Source organism: Agelaius phoeniceus, chromosome 6, assembly GCF_051311805.1.
Source record: "Agelaius phoeniceus isolate bAgePho1 chromosome 6, bAgePho1.hap1, whole genome shotgun sequence".
Lineage (NCBI taxonomy): Eukaryota > Metazoa > Chordata > Aves > Passeriformes > Icteridae > Agelaius > Agelaius phoeniceus.
The window spans coordinates 1763400-1787758 of NC_135270.1; the positions used below are offsets into that span (position 1 = coordinate 1763400).

Genomic DNA, 24359 nt, shown 5'->3' on the forward strand with positions numbered 1-24359 from the left:
TGCCGAGGGCTCTGGTGCTGCCGAGGGCTCTGGGCCGGCTGAGGGCTCTGGGGCTGCCGAGGGCTCTGGGGCTGCCGAGGGCTCTGGGGCTGCCGAGGGCTCAGGGCCTGCTGAGGGCTCTGGGCCTGCTGAGGGCGCTGGTGTGGGTGTGACAGACCTGCTCTGACCATGGCACAGGGCTCACACCTTCCCACAGCGCCTTGTCCTGCTCCTTCAGCCTGTTACAAAGGGATTAGCAATTTGGTTAATAAGGAGAATTTATTCCATAATGAAAATGCAGTGGTAAAAAGGCCACAAGCAAAGATGAGCTCGGCACGGAACCAGGCTGCCAGCGTTGGGTGAGACACGGGGGGCGCTATGGCTCCTCTCCTCTGCTGTGCATCACCAAGAGACAGCTCCCACCAAATCTTTTTTATACATTTCCAAGCTCTGAGGGTTGCTGGGAAGGGTTTCTTGCTTTCTCATGTTGATCTTATCCTCTTAGCATATTCATGTAGTTTTTCCTTCCTTGCCGTCACTCTTGCTGAGAGTTTCCCGAAACTGTTAAATAATTCACCTGGTTAGAGGAAAATCTCCTGCAATGGACATTCTAGGAGACACAGATTTATTGATAATGCACATCCAATGCATACTGCTGGGGTTTGGTCAGATGAATAATCCTCAGTCAACATTTCTGGAGATGAATATTCAGGCTAGGATCTTGGTGCATCTCGCTGTAATCTCATCAGAGGGAATTTCCCCGGAATTCTCCTTTGGCATGCCAGGATTTTCATCAGGTGAGATTCCTGTAGCCTCAGCACGAATTTATACATATCATCTATTACAAGCCCCCTTCCCTGGGTCAGTTGGGTGTTTAGGCCAAGGATTAGCAGGGCCTCCAGCCCAAAGTGTGCTGTGGAGCAGGCAAATTCCCTGCTGGAAGTCTGTAGGATGCTGAGGCACAGGGAGTGGGAAGTGTGGAGTGAGCAGGGTGGAAATGAAGTCAGACCTTACACAAATGCTATTTTGAGGGACTGTTTCCTGAGGACTGGGGCTTCCTCTGGTGAGGCCCCGTGCTGCCAGGCAGAGGTCATGGCACCCGTCTGCACAGCAGGAAACAGGGCTGTGCCTGTTCCATCCTGCACACGCCATGCCTCTGCAGCTTTTACTTTAGATAAAGCTCAGTTCCTCTGACTCAGCCTCTTGGCTTCTAGTCAAAAATCTCCTGTCCTGGGGAGGAAATGATTAGGGTGCTGGAGCATCTCTCTCATGAGGACAGGCTGAGAGATTTGAGCCTTGAGAACAGATGACTGAGAGGGACTTAATCAAAGTCTATCAGTATCTGAAGGGGGGGTGAAAAGAGGGCAGAGCCAGGCTCTGCTCAGTGGTGCTGAGCACTAGGACAAGAGGCAATGGACAGAAATCGGTGCAAGGGGGTTCCACCTGAACATGAGGAAGAACTTCTGTACTGTGCAGTGGCTGTGCAGGTTGCCCAGGGAGGGTGCGGAGTGCCCCTCGCTGGAGATACTCAAGAGCCAGGCTCAGACTTAGGAAAGGACTCAAGCAGCAGCAGCCTGAAGTCCTTCACTAGCATTCTGAGGTCCTGGCAGTCTCAACCTGCAGTATGATGGGAATCAGGGTACTGAGAGTTTACAGCCTGCTTTCCACCCTGAAGTCAGAATTCCAGAAAATCAGGGTCTTCCTGCTCAGCCTTGCTGTGCTGACATCTCTCTGAGGACCTCGGTGGTGCTGCAAGGATGGGTGGCTGCTCAGGATTCAGGGAGAGCTGTGAGGCTGGAACTTTCTGAATGACCTGCTTCTAATTTAGCCTAACATCTGTCCAGCAGCAAAAATGTGTGCCTCACCTTTGTGTAAGTACTCAGCCTCTGGGCTGATTCAGCAAAAATTCAAGTCTCAGAGTGGTTTGAGTGGGAAGGGATCTACAGAGGACTAGTCCAACCCCTTGCCATGGGCAGGGGTGCTGGTCTTGAACCTGCTTGGCATCACTGTGGATGTAAACTTAACTTGCTCAGAAAGGACTCTGCTGTTTTAGCAGCCTTCTGGGAGGGTCAGCTCCTGGGTGCAGAGTTCAAGAAGGGGAGAGGTTGTGATGCCAGAAAGAAATTTAAAAAAAAAAAAAAAAAGAAGAAGAATGCAATAGAAAAAAGCAAGCACAGAAATTTACCTCTTCAGAGAGGTAATGGTGCCCTCCATCACTGTCATCTGGTGCCCTGGGTGGCACCCTGAGGTCCTTCACCAGCTCTGACTGTTACACGTCCCTAATGGTTGGAAACTGGATGTGCAGCAAGCTATTGCAGAGGGACATATTTGCTGGAAGTGTGTTCACATTCAGGAACCGTGCTCGGAATCACTGGAGGTAGTCTGTCTGTTTGTCTGTCTGTGGGTTTTGATGGTCTCCAGCTGTGTGTCTGTTAGTCATAAACATGTTTTCTGCTCTTTCCTGGTAGTGTGGTGGGGAAAGCATAGTGAGTGGGGTGGGAAGGAGCACGCTGAGTGTGCGAGCCAATGGCAAAACTGACTTTCTTTAGCAGCCACTTGAAGTGACCTTGGGCAGTGTTTATTGCCAGCATGGGTGCAGAACTTATAGAAAGAGCTGGCAAAATATTATTTGCATTTGCTTGCTCTGATTTTCATGTAAAATGCACCATCTTTTAAGGAGAAAGTTGAGTTGGAGGATTTGGGGTTTACAAATTGGCTCAGAACACTGAATTTTACTTAGCTGCTGGAACCCACAGCATCCTTGGGTGGGTGGCCTGGTTGGGCCGAACTGGAAGTCAGACATAAAAATCAGAGAGGTATGAATTTCCTCCCATCTCCCAGAGGAAATGAAACCTCTGCAGTCCAGAAACACGTGGCTGCTGTGGTGCTATTGAGCTGGATGTAGGGCCTGAGCGTGTTCAAGCACTCATCCAGCAAAGAGAAGGATGGAGTGAGTGCACTCCTGCAATAAATGGAGGCACTGCAAGTTAAATAGGAGTTTAATTGGTGTTCACTAGATGGCTTGCTCCAGTAGATCAGAAAATAAGCCATGTCCCAAGTTTGATATTTTCCCCCAGTCATACAGGTGTAAATGAGCAGCACCAGTGTTGAATTGGATGCAGATAAAGCACCACACATGGGCAGTGAGCCAAGCACAGCCACTCTCCTGGAGCTTGTCATTTGTCCCTTCTGCACCCAGCCCCAGGAAACTTTGCAGCTGATATGTTTGTATCTGCTTGGGTGGGAGACGGTGGGTATGGGTAAGATAAGGTTGCTCAGAAGTGAAGGATTTCACAGGGAGAAATGATCGCCTGTCTTAACCACTTGGAGTGAGCAAGGCAAACATGGCTTTATTCTTTATTTCCCCTGCCTGAATGTGAAGTTCAGGGACAGCGCTGTACAGGTGCTGGGATGCTGCTGCTTTTCACAAACCAAGATCTGTATTTGCTGTACCCAATCAAAAATAACCTGAGGGGGTCTGTGTTTATTTTCCTCATTCCTAAACTGACCTAAACTGCAGGGTGAGGCTGAAGGTTCAGCCATCCAAGCAAGGTTGGTTCATCTGCCTCCTGCCACACACACAGGTCCATAAGAGGCTGGAAAAAAGCCCATAAATCCCTACTTGTGTGGCTGGCACGTGTGGCACTGCTGGCACCAGGCTGATGTCCACCCCACTGAGCAGCGCCAGGACCTGTCACATTCACATTCTCTGAAAAATCCCTTCTCCCACGAGTTTTGTCCTGGGAATCCTCAGAGGAAAAGGAAAAAAATTCTTATCTCATTTGCTTCTACTCTGTTTTGCTCATGTGGAATGTGTCTGGAGATTGTTTACCCACAGGTGATTGTTCCATTGCATTCTGCTGGGAGTTGTTTTCACTCTTTGGCCAATCAGTGCCAAGCTGTGTCGGGGCTCTGGAGAGAGTCAGGAGTTTTCATTATTATCTTTTTAGCCTTCTGTAAGTATCCTTTCTGTATTCTTTAGTATAGTTTAGTAGTCTTTAATATAATATAGTATCATAATAAATTAGCCTTCTGAGAGTCAGATGGAGTCAGATCCATCATCCCTCCCTGCCACGGGGCACCCACAAATACAATAAGGACCTGCAGCTGCAGAAGCTGAGGCTGCTCCTGAAGGTTCCTTCTCTCTGGATCCAAGCTGAGGAGCCCTGACAGGACTGTCCTGGGCTGGAGGGCTGTTTCTGCCATGCCAGGCTGTCAGTGCACACACCTTGCCTGTGCCTTTGGGAGCCCAGGGAGCCCAGGCAGAAACCCCCAGCCAAGGACCACTCAAGGGCAGGGGCAAGGTGCCCCATGGACTCCCTCCTGCCCTAACAGGCTGCTGTCCCCTTTGTGCCTTCCAGGCTGCTGCCTGCCCGTGGCTGATGAGCCCAGCTCCCCCAAGAAGGCGAGGAGCATCCCTGAGGAGCAGGAGCTGGAGCGCTGGCTGCGCCCCCCTTCCCCCGAGTGGGCCATCGTGAGGGTCATCCCCGAGGAGGAGATGGCTGAGCACAACCTCCTGGCTGTTCGAGTCATGGTCACCAGCGATGCCAGCAGGTACCTAAAGCACAGCTAAACCTACAAGAGCAGTTTGCTTTGCTCTGAGATTCTCAAGAAAATCATAACAAAATATAGTACTGGATGTATGTACAGCTAAGGAGGGTGGGAGAAAAGAACCAAACAAAAAAAAAAACAACCCACAAATGCTCAGAATAACAGTTGTTCTTAACCACAGCCATAAATCCCCACAAGGCACATGAATCACTTTGCAGGAAATGTTCAAACATTCCCATCCCACACAGGGGCCTGAATCAGAGGGTAAAACATTGCTGTGATCAGCTTGGGTTCAGCTCTTGGAACGGACAGTTTTTGTTACACGGGGATTTGGGATTTGGGCAATGGGTGTGTTATGGCAAAAGGTGCATCCTGTGACGTGGCCACCTCCCACCTTGGGCCCCATCCTGCAGCTCCACACCCTGGGCCTCTCCTGGGTGTTGAGAGCCTGCCCATCCCTAAGAAATCCGAAATTTGATGAACCCTGGGGAGCTGTCAGAGGATGCCCAACTTCTAGATCCTCATGAGAATATATTTGCTTTTGGGCAGGGTTCTGTGTCAGTTTGTTCCATCCAAAGATTAGATTGGTATCCCCTGAGTAAAGCACTTTTCCTTACTGAGAACTAAACAGTAAGAGGGGAAGTGGAAAAGAAAAAGGCAAAACCAAGAGACCAACTGTTGCAAACACTGCTGCTCTGCTGGGAGGCTCATTCAGATTCCTGACACCCTCTAAACACCTGCCTGTGGTGCTGTGTGCAGCTTTTGGAGAGCAGCCTGGCTCTGAGACATGCACCCTTCTGCTATTCCCTGAGGTGGCTGTAAATGGAGTTTGTGCTCTGTGAGTGCTGGGTGCTCTTACAGGGAAGGATGAACCTGTCCATGAGGAAATGGGGAACACAGGGAAGGGTTTCCTGCCTGTTTGACAGCACCCTGCAGCTCCTGGTGTCCAGGCAATGATGAGAGCCAGCTAATCCCCCTGAACTGAGGGATCAGCTCCTTCCCCTGGGGCTGGACAGCAGCTCCCTGGCTCCCTGCCAGCAGGGCCTGGCACAGGGGTGACAGCACAGCGGGTGCCAGGGGCACAGGGGGTGAATGTCCCACTGCCCCTTCTGCCTTGGACTGCTCCAGCAGGACAGTCCCTCCCTGAAAGGGGGGCCAGGAGAAACAGCAAGTGACAAATGGCACTGCTGGGCTGGCTGCAGGGAACTCGGTGGGACTGGGAAAATGACCAGTGCCAGCTTTGCAGTTCAGGCTTTAGGTACTGTGAATAATGACCCCCTTTCCAGCAGAGACAAGAGGAGAAACCTCATACTAGAGCACTTACCTCCTTGCTGGCCAAGGAAAATACATGTTTTGCTCTTTAAAACAGAAAGATATCAATCAATGTTCATGGCAGGGCTTTTTCCTTTCCTTTGGTGTGGCATTCTGCCCAATCTCAGTGTGGTGTCTCTCCAGGGTCTCACACAGGGTCAAAGCCTTCATATATTTATACTTCTACATATATGTGTCTGTATCTATCTGTATGGTTGACACTGCTTGAAAGTCAGCTTAAAAAGTGTGTTTTAGCATGACATTCAAGGCCACTCTGATTCAGCCTGCTGTTCAGAGAGCAGTGCACCTGGAGAGGTGCTCACTTCCCTGCTGTCCTGCCTGCCCTGGCCTCCCAGCACTGCTGGCTGGAGCTGGGGGCCAGGACTGCTGCGTGCTACTCAAATGTGTGCCTTTATACAGGCCTGCAGCCTCTCCTCTTCCTCTTCTCCCTCCTGGGTTGTGCCCTGGGCTGTGACAACAAACCCCTGCTTTCTTCTGTATAAACACGGAGCAGCGTTCTCCTGCCATGCCAGCAGGACTGCTCACGGTGTGAGCTCCTCTTCTTTTGAGGCACAGCTATTAATCATCACAGGAACAGATTTAGGTAGGAATAAATGAGGCTGGCAGCGTTGTTAGCATTCAAAAGAGGCTGAGTGGGATCCTGCTGCAGTGCACTCGTGTGTGGCTGCAGTGGCAATGTGGTCGCATCAGGAGGGCTGACGGTGTCTGTTCCCTACAGCCTGGACTTCAGAGATGAAAGAAATGGCCTCATTACTAGAAAAAGGGTTAATAATCACCTCAAAAGGTTGTTGTGCCCTGAGGCAAGGTCAGGATGTACATGTCATCCACACGTGTGTTTCTGTGGTGTGCTTTTAATTACATTTACACAAGGGGATGCCATAATCTGCCTCTGTGATCAGCTCAGGTGCCTCCCTGTGCTGCTCACTGTTCCATGGGCTGGCCCAGTGGCTCCTAGGAATGAGCAGAGTTTGTTTCCTTCTTTCCTACAGACACCTTTTGCACGTTTGAAGGCTGCTTAAGTAGCTTCACTCAATCCTCTCTCTCTAGACTTATGTTTACAATTTTCTCCAGCTTCTTGACTCAGCCTTGCTTGCTGGGCCTGTGGCTGTCCTCACGCTTCTCCTCCAGGCTCCTTTCTCCTCTTATTTTCACAAATCTGCAGGAAAAATGTGAACAGTGTAGAGTTTTGACCCTTGTGCGTTGTTTCCAGGACAATCCCAGCATTGCAAATGCTGTTTCCCTTAGTTCCTGCTGCTGCACAGCCTTGCAGGCAGAAGTGCCTGGCCTGGCTGTGTGAGCACTGAGGGGCTTCACCCCGAGTCCCTCTCATAATGGATTATGGATTCCAGGTGCTGAACCTTGTGGCTGTGGGTACAAATCCAGACTGATGGGAATGGGGACAGCTCAGCTGGGTAGCACCCACAGCAAATCACAGTCCTGTCACAATGGTGATGAAAGAAGGAAAATGAGGCCATCAGCTTTGGCTGGCAGGCACTTCTTCCTCTGAAACACCCACACTGCTCTCAGGGCTCATGATGGTGATGGTTGCACCCCCTGAAATGTCCCACTTCCATCTTGCCCTTGTGAAAAACGCCAATCACTTGTTTTTAACATTTTAAAAGTTTAATAGTAAAATGGTTATAAAAATAGCAAAATAATTAGAGTGATAAGAATTCGGACAGTTTGGATTAGGACAATATGAGACAATAGAGACAAAGAGTTATGGACAGTCCGGGTACCTTTTCTGGGCAAAATAAGCCTGAAAAAGGCCCCACATTAACAGATGATTAGCCCTTAAAAGCAATAACCTGTTGTATATTCATACACCTCATCCATGATGCATAAATTCCATTCAAACACAGGATTCTGGCTGGGCAGTGTCAGCTTCTTCCTCAATCCTGACAGTGTCTCCCAGGGCTGAGTGGGGCAGGAAGAATTTCGTTTCTCCTGATAATGGAGCAATAAATTCTCTTTCTCTGAAAGATTCAGGTGTCCTGTGGCTGCTATCTCAGTGGGAGTCCTCTCTTTACAAAAAAAGTATCTTACATAGCACAGTTTCTATTTTAACATTATGTTATAACCTAAAACTGTATTTACCACACTACTTAAGAGAATTAGTACAGCATCACTTTCTAACATAACCCATATAATATTCATTTCAACATTTGCCAAAAGCCAATCATAAAATACACATTTTTGGTGCCCTTTTCCCCGTAGCTCTGAGCTGGAGTCTGATGTGCCTGGGGGCTCCTCGGGCTCGGAGGTGGGTGAAGCCCAGCCCTCGCTGCGAGCCTCGCCCCCCGCCTGCTCCAGCCCCATCCAGAGGTGGGCATCGCTCATCAGGAGCCCCGTGGTGCCCCAGGAAAGCTCCAAAACATCCAAAGTCGCTGATGGTAAGCAGTAGCCTGATGTGGGGGTGCCCCAGCAGCCTCTCTGAGGGTGCAGGTAGGACTGGGGGAGACTTTTCAAAGTGGAGGCTGTTCCCTGCAGTGTGGCCAGGTTGTCTTTCTGGGGGGTTTTCTGCCTTTTTGGTGCTACAGCCCCAAAAGCACCATTCCCAAAGTGCAGGGTAGCCTGGAGGAGTCGTGCCTCGTGCTTGGCTTGCGGCGGTGGGATGGATGTTTTCCCACCAGTAAAATGTTAGGGTGGTGTTGGGCAATGCAGTATCTGCAGCGCTGCCTAGGCAAGGGTGAGGCTGGGAATCACTAGAGAGCTCTGCTTGCAACAAGCTGGGTTTCTACAGGTAGCTGCTGCATGGTTTTGTGTCCAGTGAAAGCACGGGGAGAAAAGGATAGAGCTAGCAGGGAAGTGGGGAGAGGTTTGGGAGCAAGCTGCCTTCAAATGGGAAGAAACTCTTTTCTGGAGCTGCTCAGAACTAAAAGATGTGCCCAAACAGCCAAAGACATGGTTCTGCAGAAAATAAAAGGCTGCCAGCATTCGTTTCTTCCCATCTCCCACCACTCCCACATCCATATATTAATTTTTAATCCTAGCAGAAAAGAGGGGATTTTAAACAGCAATTTAGATCCCCTCTTGAATAACAGAACCCTTGTTTGAGGCAAAAGGACAGCAGCAGACCCCAAAATGTGCCCAGCAGCTTGTGACTCCATGTAGCCACCCCAAAGGATTTTATCCCTTTTCATCCCCAGTTTCCCACTGCCCCATCCCTGTTTGCTGGGGTGGTTTTCCTGCCCCATCCCTGCTTGCTGAGGTGTTTTCCTGCCCCATCCCTGTTTGCTGGGGTAGTTTTCCTGCCCCATCCCTGTTTGCTGAGGTGTTTTCCTGCCCCATCCCTGTTTGCTGGGGTGGTTTTCCTGCCCCATTCCCGTTTGCTGGGGTGTTTTTCCTGCCCCATCCCTGTTTGCTGGGGTGGTTTTCCTGCCCCATCCCTGCTTGCTGAGGTGTTTTCCTGCCCCATCCCTGTTTGCTGGGGTAGTTTTCCTGCCCCATCCCTGTTTGCTGAGGTGTTTTCCTGCCCCATCCCTGTTTGCTGGGGTGTTTTTCCTGCCCCATCCCTGTTTGCTGGAGTGTTTTTCCTGCCCCATCCCTGTGTGGGTTCGGAGCTGCTCCCGCATCCCGGCGGTGCGCGCTGCCCTCTCCCGGCTGCAGCTGCTCGGAAAACGGAGCCTCTGCCCTGGGAAATTGGGTTCTGCTCCTCCACCCGTCTGTTTTCCCCAGCTCCACGTTTGCTCTCTGGCTTTTGCTGCATTAGCTGACCCTGTGTCTCCTCTGTTTCTGCCCAGCACTCCAGAGAGCCAACAGTTTCCAGTCGGCAGCATTAAATAAGTATCAGAATTGGAGGAGAAAAATCCAAACGAGTGAGTAGAGCCTGAAAAGTGATTGTATCTTCTATTCATGCTGTTTTCCTGTCTTTTAGCTGCCTGTATTCCCTCCTTTCCTTTAGAATTTTTGTGGTTTTGACTCACTAGTCACAACAAGTTTTGTGTTTTGAGTCACTAGTTGAGAAAACAGAGATCTAAAACACACCAAATGTTTCTTTCCATTTTCTTACCCTCAAAAGATCAAACTCCCTTTCTGTGTGACTGTTTTCTGTGTAACTACTCCCATCAGCAGGTGGTGTCCACTTCAGTTCTCCAGGTGGGGACAGACACTCCAGTCCCAGAGGTGCAGATTTTGTCTCTAGCCTGCCTGCACTGATTGCTTTTGATCAGGTGTGACTCTGGGTCTGACCTGGTGTCACTCACTAGAAGTGCTCCTGAGGGTGCCTGTTGACACACTCCCACTGGTGCTGTCACCTCTTTTCTGTTGGGAAAAAAACCCCAGGTGATATTTCTGGGTTAGTGAAAGGGAGAAAGCCAATCCCAAGGGGTGAGATGGTGAAAATAAGTGTTAGTGGTTCTTGTCCTCTAGCAGTTTTCCTTGGTTTGGGCTGACCTGCCTTTCCCTGTGGAAGTCACACGGGAATGCAGTGATTTTGATAGAGATTGTCCTCTATTCACTTCTGAAACACACTGTGGTCGCCCCTCCCAGCTGAGGCTGCAGAGGTAACCTTCCTCCTGGGCTGGGCTCCCCAGACAAGACACCCCCAGAGAGAGGCAGCAATGATGGATCTGACTCCATGTTCTCAGAAGGCTGATTTATTATTTTATGATACTGTATTATATTAAAGAATACTACACTGAACTGTACTAAAGAATACAGAAAGGATACTTACAGAAGGCTAAAAAGATAATAATGAAAACTCCTGACTCTTTCCAGAGTCCTGACACCACTTGGCCCTGATTGGCCAAAGAGTGAAAACAACTCACAGCAGAATCCAATGGAACAATCACCTGTGGGTAAACAATCTCCAAACACATTCCAGATGGGAGCACAATACAGGAGAAGCAAATGAGATTAAAATTGTTTCCCTTTTCTCTGAGGCTTCTCAGCTTCCCAGGACAAAACTCCTGGGAGAAGGGATTTTTCAGAGAATATGAATGCCACAGACACCACCCTTGGTTTGCCCCCTGCTGCTTGGGGCTGGGTCTCCCTCCTGCCTGCACAGCCCTCAGGAGGGGCACACGCCTTCCTGCCTGTGCCCCAAGGACTGGTGGGTTCTTGCTGGGAATGGCCTCAGCACAGTGGGGCTGGGGGAGCCCAGAGCCCCCCAGAGCTGTGCCAGAGGTGCAGTTGTGTCTGGGAGTGGGGGTGTTGGCAGCCTGGAGTGTGGAACGTGGGTGGGACCTGTGCAGGGGACTGAGTGCCACAGTTCCTGGGCACAGGGACAGCAGGATTTGGGAATGGTGGGGACAGCTGCTCTTTAACCCTGCCCTAAGCTGCCCTCTGCAGCCAGGGGCCATTTCTGCTGCTGCCCAGCATCCCAGAGAAGTTATGGCTCTGCTTCTGAAGCAAGTAGGATCCCTGTGCCCATGCTGGGACCAGTGCTCAAGCAGAGGCATTTCAGCTTGCTTGCTTTGAATGTACAAGAAAGCTTTGAGATAATTTGCAAGTCTCTGTGCTGTGGGATGAATTTTTATATCTCAAATGATGAGATAAGATGCATTTCCTCTTCCTGGCTTCAGCCTTGCCTTCAAGTCAGGTGCACATGAGCACTGTCACTACCCACCTGGAGTGTCACAGTCCCCTGGAGGCCTGGGGTGCCTCAGGATAACTCGGTAAATCCCAGCAGGGCACACACAGGGCTATTTCATGCTCTGAGAGGAGGCCCCCACCAAGCTCTGTGAAGGTCTGTCCCTACAGAGGCAGCGGTGGCGGACAGACAGACAGACAGGCAGGCGGGACAGGGCTGCATGCCCCGGGGTTCCCTGCACCAAGAGGCTTTGCCATGCCCTGGGGAGAGGCTCTGGGGTGTCCCAGCCGGGGCAGGGCTGCCCCATGCCCGGCATGAGCAGGTGGGACAGGGTGTCCTCAAGGTCCCCTGGCATCCCTGCCAGCCCCGGCTCTGCCTCTGTAAAGCACGTGGGAATTGGCACAGACATCAGAGTTTGGCTCCACCAAAGGCTTGGATTTAAAGTCTTGCCTGAGTTGATCTCAGTTTTTAAAACATCAATCAATAATGATTCTTGATCCAGGTTTGTGTGTGGGGTGAGAAAGATTGTTAGAGAGGAAAGCAGAGAAGACTGGAGGGGGTGTCGCTCTTAATCCTGACTGATTTTCAGCTTGTTCTCAGCAAGGACATTACTTACAGGTTTGCCAATTAATTTTTCCATCATTTTGTTAAAATCTTCCGTGTGCCTCAAGGGCTCTAGAGGGAGCTATAAGCCTTTGAGAGGGAAGCAATGTGCTGCATGACTCTGCCTGAAGCTCAAGTATGCTGTTAAAATGAGGTGTAAAGCACAGTCAGCATACACTGGGAATGGAATAAAGGCTTTTTTTACTCTCTGGAGGAAGACTGTAAGTCATAGTTTCTATATTTAATCCAATTTGATTAAAGGAATTCATGTGATCATCAGTCACATGAAAAAAACCTCTGTCTCCTTTTCAGGCATATTTCCCCAAACACATATGTTTCATAAACAGCACAGGGTAGGCAGCCAAGGAGAGGAAATCAGTGTCATGGCTATATTGGCTGAAAGGCTCAGAGCAGGATATTACCTTTCAAAACCTTTAATCCCCATCGCACGGCCACAGGGAACGCCGTGCTCCTAATTTATCTTGGGATTTGGGGCCAAGAAGATCATGATAGTGCCCAAGGGAACTTTTTTTTTTTTTTTTTTTTTAAATTTAAAATCCTGTTTGGAAAGCAAAGCTGAAAGTACAGGTTCAGCATCTTGGTGGGAATGGAACTGTTTTCCCTGTGACAGGTGGGGGCTGTGGCTTTGTGTGGAGCAATGTTCTCACGTGTGCAGGCCTGTCCTTGTAAGCCTGCCCATGAGAGCTGGGGTGGGCAGAAACTGCCCCCGTGGGCATGGGCAGACCCCTGGCTGGGGGTTTTGTGCCCTCATCGGTGTTCTGGCTGTGGCTGCTGCATGCAGTGTCCTGAGCCATGGCATTTGCTCCTGCCAGGAGGTTCAAGGCTTTGTTGGACCAGGCTGAAGCCCCCTGGCTCACTCATGCAGGGAGTGGTGGAAGGGGCTTTTTTATCCCAATTGTGCATTCTCATGCTTTCCTGTAGCTCAATTACAGAATATAAAGGTCAGCCCCTGGCTGCCATCCCTGCAGGAGCTCCTTAACAGGCTCCAGCACAGCGTGTCCCTCCAGCCCTGATCAAACAGAACAAGCTGCACCAAGACTGGGTACAAATAGGTGGGACACTGGGAGGAAACTCAGCCTCCCTCCCTGGTTTTGCTGAAGTCCACGTGCAGGAACTGTCCTCTCTGTCTCTGGAGTGTTGCTTTTGTCCTCATACACCTTTTAATCCCCATGCAGAGGAACCAGAGTTTGCATGGACTTCAGAACTAATGCTTGGGTTCAGGAGTTAATAACTGAGCTGTAAATATACTGTCATGTTATAGCTGGACATGGTAATATCTTGGATCAGGGATACTTTTGTTTGTCCAAAGATTGTTTGTTATGTAAAATTCCCATAGGCACAAGTAGTGGTAAGTTCTCCTGCCTCCCTTCAGGTGCAGGTTGCCTCCTTTAGTAATTAATTCCCTTGCCTGATCCCAGCAGGTCGTGTTGCCTGTTGTCCTGGCTTGGGAGACTTTTTTCTGTCCTTACTGCCTGCAGGTGGATGCATTTCCCATTTTGTCCCCATTCCGATGGACAGCCCTCTCAGAAGTCATCCATTTCCTTCATTTCTTGGAATTACCCAAAGTTCAAAGGTCACGGGTTGCTTTGACTGCCTCTGCTTCTGACAAGGCCCTCTAAAGAGAACTGGCTTTCCAGAAAGTTTCCTGGAACTCCAAAGCTGCTTCACTACATCCAGCCCAGAAGTGGAAGCAGCTCAGGTGCTGAACTGAAAATATCAACATGTGTTTGGCACAGCAGGCACACACATATGTGAGCCAGGCCATAAATTTCAATGTTGTTCAGGTCAGTTCTTCAGGTTTAACTCTACCCAGGAGGCTGTTTAATCTTCTGCTCTTCTTCTTCAATTGCAGACTTCATTTTAGACAAAGTCAATACCAGTGGGAAGGTAAAAGTTGTGTCTTTTGCAGGCTTTCCTCTGCTGTCAAGCAAGAAACCTGGGCCACACGGGAAGGACAGCTCAGGCAGCTGCCAGAGTGGAGCTGCAGAGGAGCACTCCCAGACACAGGTACAAAGGAGAACTGTGCAGAGCAGGATGGCTGGGACTGCTCTCAGAGGCTGTCCCTGCTCCTCTAGGTAGTTTAGGTCCTCACAGTGACCACTGAGGATGGAGTCAGACTTGTGCTGTACAGGGGGAAGAGGCTTGGATTTGATGTAATCGTTCCCAAATCAAGTGTCTGTGAGACTCATGCCTCAATCACACGAGGAGTTAGCCACTAATCTGTTGCATCAGTCATAAAATCACAGAATAGTTTAGGCTGGAAAAGGACTTCACATCTCCCACTGCTCAGGAGCATCTTCTGTGTCCTTCAGGACCTCAGATTTCCATGGTATTTTCTAAAGACTTTTTATTTTTAGGATTTTTAAGAATGAGGAAGGGTGGGCCTGCCATGAGTGCAGCAGTGAGTGCCCATCCTGAGCAAGAAGAGCAGCACATCCCTGGAGCCAGGTGGAGCAGGGACCAGCCCACATCCTCCAAGTCCTGGACACTTGTCCTCACCCTTGGGTTAAACATGACTAAAATTACTTGACCTTTGGGCCTGTGCTAGGAAAAAAATGAACTCTTCCATGTCCATGGTGGTGGCTGAGATCCGGTGCAGGACAATGGGGCCAGGAAGGGAAGGTCCCAGGGGAGCAGAGCTGCGCAGCACTGCCCGACTCCATTCAGCTCCTGCTCTACCAGCACTGCTCACAGGCCTTTTCCTCACTCTGGAAAGCAAGGATGAACAGGGGGTTTATTTGTTTATTGTTTCTTACGTTATTTTGTTTTTTAAATCCAAAATCCTGGCCAGTAACAACTTTAGTCATCAAACAGAAGCGTGAAACAAAGTGCAATCATTATTGCCTTGCTTCTGTTGCTTCTGGGAAATGAAAAGTCAGACAGATTAATGGCTTCACCCAGGTGAATTTGGGTATCTGGCACAGAAGTGGAAGCAGGAATTCAATCTTCACAGCATCCATTATCACATAGCACTGATGATAAAATGCCTTCCTTTTAAGAAGGAAGGAAGAACTCTAGTTTTGTTCTGCTGGCTACATAAAGTGGGTATTTTTCCCTGTTACTATCTTTAGCAGAAGATTTTGGTGGCTGGAGTAATGAATTTAAGCCTTTACCAAAGGAAAAATAACCACGAGAGGGAACTAATTTAATTGTATAAAACTACCATATTACATTTTATAATCTTTCCTGGGTCACTTCTTCCATTCCTACCTGCACTACATAAACATGCAATATTAGAAATTTGGAGAGGATGGATAATGGTCTTTTTTGCTTGCTCAAAACTCTAAGGTGATGCAACTGGAATGCACAGGAGAATAGAGCAGATCTGCTCTTGTCTGCTTTCCTGGAGATAGGACTGTTTCTTTCTAAAGAAAATATTAAAGGTAATTCATAAAGACATTAGCATGACTAACATTATTTTTAGACTATTAAAATTTCCAGTATTATTAGATTGCTACTCCTAGAGAAATATTAGCCCTTTAGGGAGAAAAGCTTTTCTCACATTATCATCTACACGTGTATTTGTGTATAAATTAAATATTATGTTCATTACTATTATGCTGAGATTAAAATGGAATAAAATACTTTATGAAATAGAAGCTACACAAAGCAGTGTTTTTATATCCCTAAAATATTTTTTATAAATGTACTTCACAGTTGGCTTCTTACAAGAAGCCACCAGAAATTCCAAGAGGACATTTCAAACCCTGCAGCCCAGTATTTCAAAGGAAAGAAAAAGCCAGGGAGATGCCTGAAGACACACATTGCTATGTTCCCCACTGTCCTTTTCAGAGCAGCACCAGGGGCTCTCCACAGACCCCTGCTGGCAATGAGACACTGACTGCTGATTTTTATGAGCCTGAAGACACAGACAGTGACAGCTCAGCCTGGGACTGGAAGGAGAAAACATGGAAACACACCTTTGAACCAGAGCACTTTAACAGGAAGACAAACATGCTGCCATCTCTGGACTTGAAAGAGAAAGATGGCAAAACCACCAGGCACCCAGAAGAAGAGTTTGAGCAAGAATTAAAGGGGGCAAAACAGAGGCTGGGGCTTCGTACTCAGCAGCAGCCCTCGTGTGGCCCAACCAGGACAGAGCCAGGAGGGAGCAGCCCAGGCTGGGCAAAGAACAGAGCCCCCTGGGCTCTGGAGAAAAAGGATGCTGGCTGCACAGAAGAAGTGTTCAAACGCTCTGGCTGCCCTGGGCAACTGCTCTTCTTTGCAGATGGTTCTCCAGCACCTTCATCAGCGGACACCAAGGGTGCTCTGAGGACTCCAGATGTGGTTCCCAGGGAGCATGCAGCTGCCCAGCCAAAGTCCCCGCTGAGGCTCATAGCCAATGCTATCAAAAGGTCCATTTGGGAGCCTCTCACCTCAGCTCCAGAAGGATTAAAGCAGGACTTGGACAGCAAAGTCAAAGCCTCTTCAGAACAAGACTTCTTCAGCTTCCCCAGTGCTCCTGGGTATTCCCTAAGCCAAAGGAACAGGAACAACAATAACACTCAGTCACAGCATCCTAAAATAAGGGAGCGGGCAGGAAAATACATAGGAGATGGGAGCCCTTCCTCAAATCAGTCTCATTCTTCTGTGGGTTCAGAAGGGATATCTCTAAGGGATTCCAGGGAGGAGGTATCCTTCACACCCCACAGGCTCTCCAGGACAGCCCATCTACCTCAGAAACCAGCTTGCACTAGGATGGAGGAGGTCCCAGGACTCCTAGAAAAGTTCACCTTTGAAGACAGTCCTCTAGGGACTCCCATGGATGAAATATGTGTCTGTAAGAAAAAGTCCACTCTCCTTTCGTCTGCAGAGCCCAAGGACAGCCTGGGTGACTGTGCACAAAAAGGGTCACTCTTCAACAGACTGAGAAGCAAAGCTCATGAGAGGGAGTGGAATTCCTTGGTGTCATCTCTGCCTGTCATTAAGGACCATTCTCCAGAGAGGTTGTGTTATCCTTTCACAGGTGAGGACCCCAGTGGAATTACTTTATTATTATTATTACTGTTATCATCATCATCATTATTAGTATTACTATTATTATTATTGTGTAATAGCACTTAACCTTTAAAAGATCTGTGCGTGCCCATGCAGGCACACATCTATGGTGTGCTATGTTTAATTTCTAGTTATTTCCTACAGTTTTGTGGCTAAAGTTCAGGAGTTGCTCCAGATTTAAAGGAGTGGAGTGGATTTGCAAGCAGAACCAGCTTGCTGGAGCAGAGGTTGGTTTGCTGCTCCCTGTTGCTGGGACATGTTCGGGTCAGGGGTGGCAAGGCACAGTGGTTGGGCAGAGCAGCTCTTGCAGTGACACTGGGTTGTGGAAAGGGGACTAGAGCAGGCAAGCAGAAGGACAAGCACCAAAAACTCCAGGTTTTGCAGTGCAGAGTACATTTGTTTTCCCTCCATGAGGAACCAGAGACTGAAGCAGTATGGTTGCAGCAGCAAGAAGCTTTGCTCTGTGTTTGTGCTTCCCCAGCACGTGTCTCCTCAGCTCTGCTGTCAGAGTGACCACTGTGGACATACTTCTGGGAGCTTTGCAGTGTCATTAATACCCCTTGTTGTTCAATTTGAGAGGACAGAGCACCTTATTGACCTCCTCTGACCTATTTGTGAGTCTATCTGGGCAGTGATTAAAAGGCATCAATTTTCTTGTTTGCTTGCTAGAGCAAGGTTAGTATTAAAACTGCAGACAAGTCCAAGAAATATTGATGCCAGACCAAGAGCAGTCTGAGTGATTTGAGCATAGGCTCAGAAAGAATTAAATGCAGCACAGATTCAGGTGTGAAATATGAGGCAGAAGAGCTGCACCCACCTGTCTTTCTCTGTGATCCATCTTCCCACTGCAGAAAGTCTCAGTTATTTAACTAAATAACCTATTGAATTTTGTCAACACACCTGTTTGTCTCTTGCTTTATGAAATTGCAGCCCAAACTGTAACCCCAAAATCTCTGCTGTGCCTCAGCAATAAAACCTGTATGTAGAATGTGAAGTCACTGAAATGTTCCCAGTGAGCTGCCAGATCCCTTTGCAGCCTCAGAGCTGCCACACACTGTGAGAAAGATCCAGCACATAAGGCCCTTGATCTGGAGCTCATTCAGACTGAGAGAATAACTCCTGCTCTCCTTCCTTGGAGCATCCTTGATCCAGCATCTCACAAAAACAGGCATTCCCATTGAGCCAGAAGATGTTGAGGACTGCAGTGAAGCACCAGAGAATTGCTAGTTCACACATCTCACTGTGTTCTTAAATGGGAGGCCTCTTCAGAGTCTGGACCTCATCAGTGCCCATCAGCTAAGCCAACCTGAGCTGCTCTTAACTAAATGCATTGCAGTAATTGGTATGTTGTGCTCATACTGAAATGGGAAAAGTTCCTGCAAGTTTGAATAATGCTATACTTGATTTATGCTGAAAATATTTTGAAATAACATGCTGGTGTAATGTGTTGGATTCCTCTGCTGTCCAAGCCAGAAATTAATAATTCTTACAATTTTGAATATAGGCAATGCAAAGTCTGTTTAGAAAAAAAAAAGAAAATGAAGCTCTAATCTAGTCATTTGCCCAGTAATCTGTTATCTTCAATGTTTCAACATTGTAGCTCTCTGAAGTTTTTAAAACATTCATATTTGAGTAAATCTATATGTAGTAAAACTAGTACAGAGCTGAGTCCTGTTTGACTCTCAGAAATGGCATTTCTGTCTCATACAGGCACTTGTCAGAGGCCCAGGCTTGGCAAACTTTAGCCATGAAGTGATGACAAGCTTTAGCACACACTTCTTGTTATCATTTTCCTCTCTTGAAATTTACTACAAATTTCAGGAAATTTCTGTAAGGGAAAAAAGTACTCCCAGCACCTTGCAGAAGCCCATTTAATGAGACTCCTTCTAACACTGCTCTTTGCAGTAGGGCTTTGCTGTCCTGTTGGGGGTCCAACTTGCTCTCTGCAGGTATGGCAGGTATTGCACTGCACTGGTGTTTCTCCCTCAGTGCCTTGTGGATCCAGAGAATGAGCTGGGAGACCAAAGTCCATGGGCTTGAGATGAGCCTGGGCCAGCTCATCACAGAGAAAACCCCTGGGGAGTAACCAAATGCTCAGAAACCACTGCTGATATTCAGTATGTTCTGTCCTCCCATCCCTTCCCTCCCTGCCACGTGCTCTTCATGCTCAGCATGAAGAAGCAATCTTCACAAAAATGAAGAATCTTAGCAGCACATTCAAACCTACACCTGCAGTGGCACCTTCCAGTGGCTCATTCCAGTTTCCCATGTCCAGCCTGATTTCAAGGCTTTCTGCCTAACACTTCCCCTCTGTTCCATAAGAGCTGGTCTTCAGAGACTTTTGGAAATTTGGGGCTGTGCAGAAATCCAGCTGCACAGGCTACTTGTGTGAGACCTAGGCAAAGCTCACTGGATTAATGGGGGTTCATGCAAACTTTTCAGTCAGAGACTGGTTAAAAAAAAAATAAATCCAAAGTTTGCCTGTAGAATATACAACTGTCCACAAATAACCATGCTGGACTTCCTAAGTGCTATTCCAGATTTTTGATTTACTGTACAAACATCTTTAAGGCTTTTGTCCTCTGATGTTTCCTTTGTGTTCCAACCTGCAGTAAAACTCCCCCCAAAAAACTGACCAATAAAATTGTTCAATCAGATGGCTAACTGTTCTCTCCTAAGCCTACTTGACCTTTTGAAATTCAAAAAAATGCCAAAGTGCCATGTTAATTACTGATACTTTAGGCAGGATAGCCAATTCAGCTGATGAGGAAATTTAATGTGCTGTGAGCTTTCTTTGCTGATTTTGTGCACCCTCAGACTGGGAAGAGATTGCTTGCAAATGTTTCAGGTTCCCATTACTGCATTGTTGTGCCCCAGAAGCTCTGTGTGTTTGCAGTGTTCTGCTCAGTGAGGACACTGCTTTTGCATTGATTTTGTATTTTAGAAGGCGAGCTGAGGCACCAGAAAATTCATTACATGCATAAGAAATCTGTGGAGAAGCAGAGATGTGAAACCAAACAGCCAAGTCCTCTCTTTCTGCTGCTCATTCTTCTGGATTCCTACTGGCCATTCTTTGCATTTCCTGCCAGCTTCCATCTCATTTTGGACCCCAGTGCCCCAGGAGATATGTGTAACTTTATCTCTCTCTTTTGTAAAACACTGAAGTTCTTACAGTGGTCAGGATTAATCCCATGACTTTACAAAAATATGCAATCTTGGACAGTTGTGGAGGAAGCCAAGAGATTAATACAGCATTATGTTACCAGAGCAGTTCCTGCTCCAAGACATTCTGTGTATTTAGGCTGCAGTAACTCCATGGCACAAAAACACCCCAGGGAAGAAAGGGCAGTGAGCTGTGACAGGCAGATGGACACCAGTGCTGGGTTTCCCTAGGAATCTGCAGGACAATCAGAAATGCTCCCACATCCAACACAGGGGATCACCTCAGGAGCCTCTTCACATCACACCTCCCTTGTTTTCCAGGGGACCTTGGGCTTCCTGGGAAAATGAGTACCTTGGATGTTCATGTTAAGGGAGAGGTTCTCAAAAGCATTGCACTTTCATCTGAGGGCTTGTTCTATGGGGAGGGAAAGCTCTAGTATGACATATGCTAATTTGGAAATGAGGGAGATGCTGGAGTACTCAGGAAATAAGAAATGTGTAATAAATAACTCCCAGTCTGAAGGAATGAGATGCCTGGAAAGTGAAAGCCCAAGTCTAGAAGACTTGAGTTAATATTTGGAAAAGAACCTACATTTTTGAGATCAGTTCTGCAGCAGCTCAAGCTTTAGGCTTGTCATAGTTGGAGGCAAATTATCATCATCTAACTTTAGTACTGCAGTTCTAAATTTCAGATTTTAATGACTCAGTAAAGTCCCTAAGTTTGAACATTGTTGTGTTTGTTTTGTCCAAATTCTCACAGCTGTTGGCTAAGTTCTGCCTACCCCACCCCGTTTGGTTGGAGGGGTTTTTTGGGTTTTGGTTTGGGGTTTTTTGTTGTTTGTTTGTCTTATTGTATGGAGCAGGCTGCTTCTCCTCCAGACCTTGTAATGCTTCCTAAATTATTGATATCACCCAAAGGGGAGAACAGAGGGAGCACTTGCTTATTGCCAGCAGAGCTGAGAGAAGAAAGGGAGTGTGCAATTGCTCGTGCTTCCAGCCCTGCCAGGCTGCAAGGTTTGCCCTCTGCACATGGTGGAATTTGATTTCCCTGGTGGCCTCAGCAGGGGTAGTTACAGGCTCCCACAGGGCAGCTGCTCAAACTTGTGGCTGCACAGGGAACAGCAAGGGGGGGAATTTCCTCGGTAAAAGCAGCAGTGGCTGATGCTGCCCACCCCTGGGGAGGGCTGTGCCTGGCTGTCCCTGCTGGGCACAGGGGGAGTGCTGGGTGCCACTGCGTCCCAGGCAGCAGCTGTGTCCCTCTGCAGGCACTGAGGGGCAGGGAGGTGTGGGCAGCACCTGTGAGACCCACCTGGGGGGCTGCTGCACCCCAAAAAGGATGGCAGGGCCCAGGTCTGCTCCACTGAGCCCTCGGAGCTTGCAGCTGCACTGAGCACAAGCACTGGGTGCTTCTAAAACTGAGATCACTGGGGAAGAAAACCAGAATTTCTGCCTCAAATTACTTGGATTTGCTCTTACTGCTTTACTGTCTGGGATGAACACGTTTCATGGATCCTGAGTTTAAATTAGGGCTTCAGCCCTGGGACCCAGAGCAAGGCAAAGAAGAAACATCTACACTGGGAGAAGGGGAGGAGATTTCAATCTGAATACACCTAGAAAGCCAACTGTTGCCTTGTAGATACAAAGAAAAACCAACAGTGAGAGCTTTAAATTATGTACATTTCCAAGATGGCCAGCTGTTAATCATTAACCCTGTAGCAGGTTGAAGCACAGAGACAGATGTTCCAAAAGAGGTTTTATTTTCTGAATTAAAGAGAATGAAGCTACGCATTAGACAAATTAAGAAGAAATTCAAATATTTACACCCAGTTGAAACAAGATGCTGGAAAAACAGGCAAGATAAAATTGCTGCAATTAAATGTAATTTAATTTATGATTCTGAAAGCGTGTTTCTTCCAAAGGCAGACTTTGAGTTTTCCTTATGGAGTGTATTGTTGTGATGTACAGATTTTCCTGACTTCTTATGGCATTTTAATCAACAGCCCAATGATGTGATAATATTCCTAAAGCAGAAAAATAAGTGACATTTGTTTAGACATAATTAATGAAATATTTATGTTGCATGAGGCTATGTGATAAAGCCCTGTTCTCTTAGTCCATTTGCTTCTGATTACATTTGTGATTTTTTTATATGACCAGACATTCTGACGCCAACTATTTTACACTGAGCAGATGTCATGTAGTAAAAATGGGTGCCAGATGCTACAAGCCACATAAGGGTAATTTGTTTAAGAGCTGGCTCAGACTTTGTGCATTCAATTACACTGCATAGTGAGCCTTATACAATCATTTGGGTAATATGGCTAACTTCAGATATACATTTTAATGAATGTTGAGTGCATTCAGAACAGCGTGCTACATGCAGGGTGCTCAAGGAATTAATTTTTTTGTTTGTAGTACCTAAAAACAATAAAATATATGGCCAGACAGTTTTTGACAGGGATAAACAATTTAATTAGTGTTGTCAGCTGAATGTCCAAATTGCTCTAGGTGCTGCTGATTAGAACTCAGGGCAGGTGCAAAGTGTCTGTTTAAGTTAAAGAACAGTGTTTTTTGCTTCACTGACCATTTTGTTATTGTGTTTTAGGATACAAACACACACCTGTCAGAAAACAAGCTACTGACTATTCTACTTCATCCTCTGATGAGGAATTTGAATCCAAGCCTTCATTAACACACCAGGTAATTTGAGTTGGAAACAGAAAGGTATTTCCTTAGTTGGGCTGTATTTAAAATTCATCATATGATCTAAAACACGCTGCAGTTCCTCAAAGTGGGGATTGGAACATTGGAGGTTACATGTCATTGCATTAAGAGTGATGAACATCAACATTTCTTTTACCTCTTTGGACCTTTAATTTCCCCTGCTTACACCAGCACTGACAGAGGAGGTCTTCATCTGACAAACAGAAATGTTTCACTGAAACTGCTTTGAAGCTGGTTCTTAAGTGGCCTTAAATAAGTAGCCCAACAAGCAAGCTGTTGAGAAAATAAGCCAAACAGATGCAGTTTTCCTTTGGGGGAATAGAGATTCATTTGGGAAGTGCTGCAGGCAGGTTGCCTGGAACACACTCCGTTTGTGGCTCACACACTTGTGCTGATTAGGATAAAGTCCCCCCCAGGCCCTGTACCCCAAAAGGGCTGACAGCAGGAGCTGGGGGGCTGCAGCACCCTGAACCCTCCACACCCAGCTCTGAGGTGAGGAAATACAGCTTTTGTTGTCTGAATGGCTCATCAGAAAGGTGTTATACCTCTTTCCTGTGCAGAATATCAGTAAATGTGATTTATAGGCTGAGGGGGCATTTTGATTTGCTGCCTTTGGGGGTGGGGGGAAGAGAAATGAAAACAAAGTACTGAAAAAGACTGAAAAATATCAGTGCCAGGTGGGACTTTGAATGGAAAAAGTGGAGCCAAAGCAGAGTGTGGCAGCACTTGTCCCCAGTGGCTCTGTGTCAGGATGTGCTGAGATGGCAGGAATTCTTCATTCATCTTTCCTGCTACAGGAAAGGCAACCTGCAGTACAATAATGTTATGGTGAATTAAAACAGGTTTACATAAAATAGAGAAAAGCAGGTAGACATGGGAGCAAGCTGGGTAGAAGTGACCCCTGGCAGTTCACAAGGCAATCACAGGGAGGGCAGGACCAGGGCAGGGAGGAGGCAGAGCTCCAGGAAAGCTGCCAGAGAGGGGAAGAAGGATCAGCTGTTGCACATGGGCATTACCAGTGGTTCAGTTTGGATGCAAATTCCCCACTTGGTGTGCTTCTTTCAGCTGCCTCCTACCATCCCTTTTCATGCCAGTTCTGGCTGCTATTTTGCCAGTGCCACCATTTGTATCTGGCAAAACTTGGTGGGAAAAATTTTAGTGACTTCCTGGCTGGGTAATTTTTTAAATTTTGTCCCGTCTATGGTGCTCATGTATCCTGCCTCCTCAGAAATGGGAACACCACAGCCTTGAAGCAATTCAGGACAGCTTGGGTCAAAGGCAAGATGGAGAAATGGCAGGTGATTACCTGGCAGGTGATTCCCTGGCAAGTGATTCCCTGCCCAGCCCTGCAGCATGTGCTGTCCTGATCTCCCAAGAGCAGCAGCAAGTGCCCTGGGGAAAATCAAAAATCTCTGTAATGCAGCACAGAAATGGCATTAGGGAAGTTTTCACAGGG

At 47.6% G+C, this 24359-nt stretch overlaps 1 protein-coding gene across 1 annotated transcript in view; it reads left to right on the forward strand.

Moving 5' to 3' along the window:
- MICAL2 (microtubule associated monooxygenase, calponin and LIM domain containing 2) overlaps positions 1-24359 on the forward strand; it is a 121826-nt gene that overhangs the window by 84759 nt on the left and 12708 nt on the right. The window contains exons 26-31 of the mRNA XM_077179476.1: positions 4341-4533; positions 8080-8255; positions 9606-9680; positions 13929-14026; positions 15677-16985; positions 22785-22879. Of these exons, the coding sequence (XP_077035591.1) occupies positions 4341-4533; positions 8080-8255; positions 9606-9680; positions 13929-14026; positions 15677-16985; positions 22785-22879 (1946 nt within the window). The remainder of the gene's footprint in view (positions 1-4340; positions 4534-8079; positions 8256-9605; positions 9681-13928; positions 14027-15676; positions 16986-22784; positions 22880-24359) is intronic.